General features: G+C 63.5%; 1 protein-coding gene across 1 annotated transcript in view; it reads left to right on the forward strand.

Annotated features, from left to right (window-relative positions):
• Positions 1–62: 62 nt before the first annotated feature.
• LOC104625476 (pepsin A-like) overlaps positions 63–1,000 on the forward strand; it is a gene marked incomplete at both ends in the record, with an annotated part of 1,350 nt that continues 412 nt past the window's right edge. The window contains 4 exon segments of the mRNA XM_010293116.1: positions 63–140; positions 143–182; positions 419–537; positions 635–844. Coding sequence (XP_010291418.1) covers positions 63–140; positions 143–182; positions 419–537; positions 635–844 — 447 coding nt within the window.

Consider the following 1,000-nt stretch of genomic DNA (forward strand, 5'->3'; position numbering starts at 1 on the left):
CTTACCCATCCCATTAACTCCTTACCCATCCCACTAATCCCTTATCCATCCCGCTTTGACAGAATGAGTACTTCGGCACCATCTCCATCGGTACCCCAGGCCAGGAGTTCACCGTTATCTTTGACACTGGCTCCCCCAACCAAAATGGGTGCCCTCGGTGTACTGCTCCAGCCCAGCCTGCCGTAGGTGTCCAGCAGCCCCCCGGCCGGCCGGGCAAGGGGTGAAGGCAGGGGAAGCACTGGGCTTGGCCAGCCCCCTGCCCTGCCTGGCTCTGGGACCCCCTGGGAGGGCTGGGAGCCGAGGATGGCTCTGCCCTGTCTCTCCCAAGGGACGTTGGGCAATGGGGGAGGCACTGGAGAGTCATCCTTGGTCCCTGAGGGCAGGACAGACCGTGACCGTCTCCCTCCCATACCTGCAGGCAACCACAACCGCTTCAACCCAGCAGACTCCTCCACCTTTGTCAGCACCAACGACAGCCTCTACATTGCCTACGGCACTGGCAGCATGACCGGCATCCTGGGCTACGACACCGTCACCGTAAGGCGGGGTGCACCAGCCCCCCCATCCCATGGGAACGGGGACACCGGGGCGCTGCCTGCCCAAACCAAGCCCCTCTCCCCATCTCCCTGACCAGGTCGCAGGCATCAAGGTCCTCAACCAGATCTTTGGGCTGTCTGAGACCGAGCCCGGCAACTTCTTCGACTACACCCCCTTCGATGGCATCCTGGGGCTGGCTTACCCCAGCATTGCCTCCTCCGGAGCCACCCCTGTCTTTGACAACATGATGACGGAAGACCTCGTGGCCAAGGACCTCTTCTCCGTCTACCTGAGCAAGTAAGCCCTGGCCGGAGTCGCCCAGCCCTTGCCGAGGGTTTTCTCCCATTTCTCTGCCACTGGGGCTGGCGCCGGCACTCTTCCCCGGTGGCGTGACGCCCCGTGGCTCCTGGGGGACATGGCTTACAGCTGCCGGCATCGGCACCGGCGGAGGAGGACGGCACTG

The sequence above is a fragment of the Phaethon lepturus genome, unplaced genomic scaffold, assembly GCF_000687285.1.
Source record: "Phaethon lepturus isolate BGI_N335 unplaced genomic scaffold, ASM68728v1 scaffold29450, whole genome shotgun sequence".
Lineage (NCBI taxonomy): Eukaryota > Metazoa > Chordata > Aves > Phaethontiformes > Phaethontidae > Phaethon > Phaethon lepturus.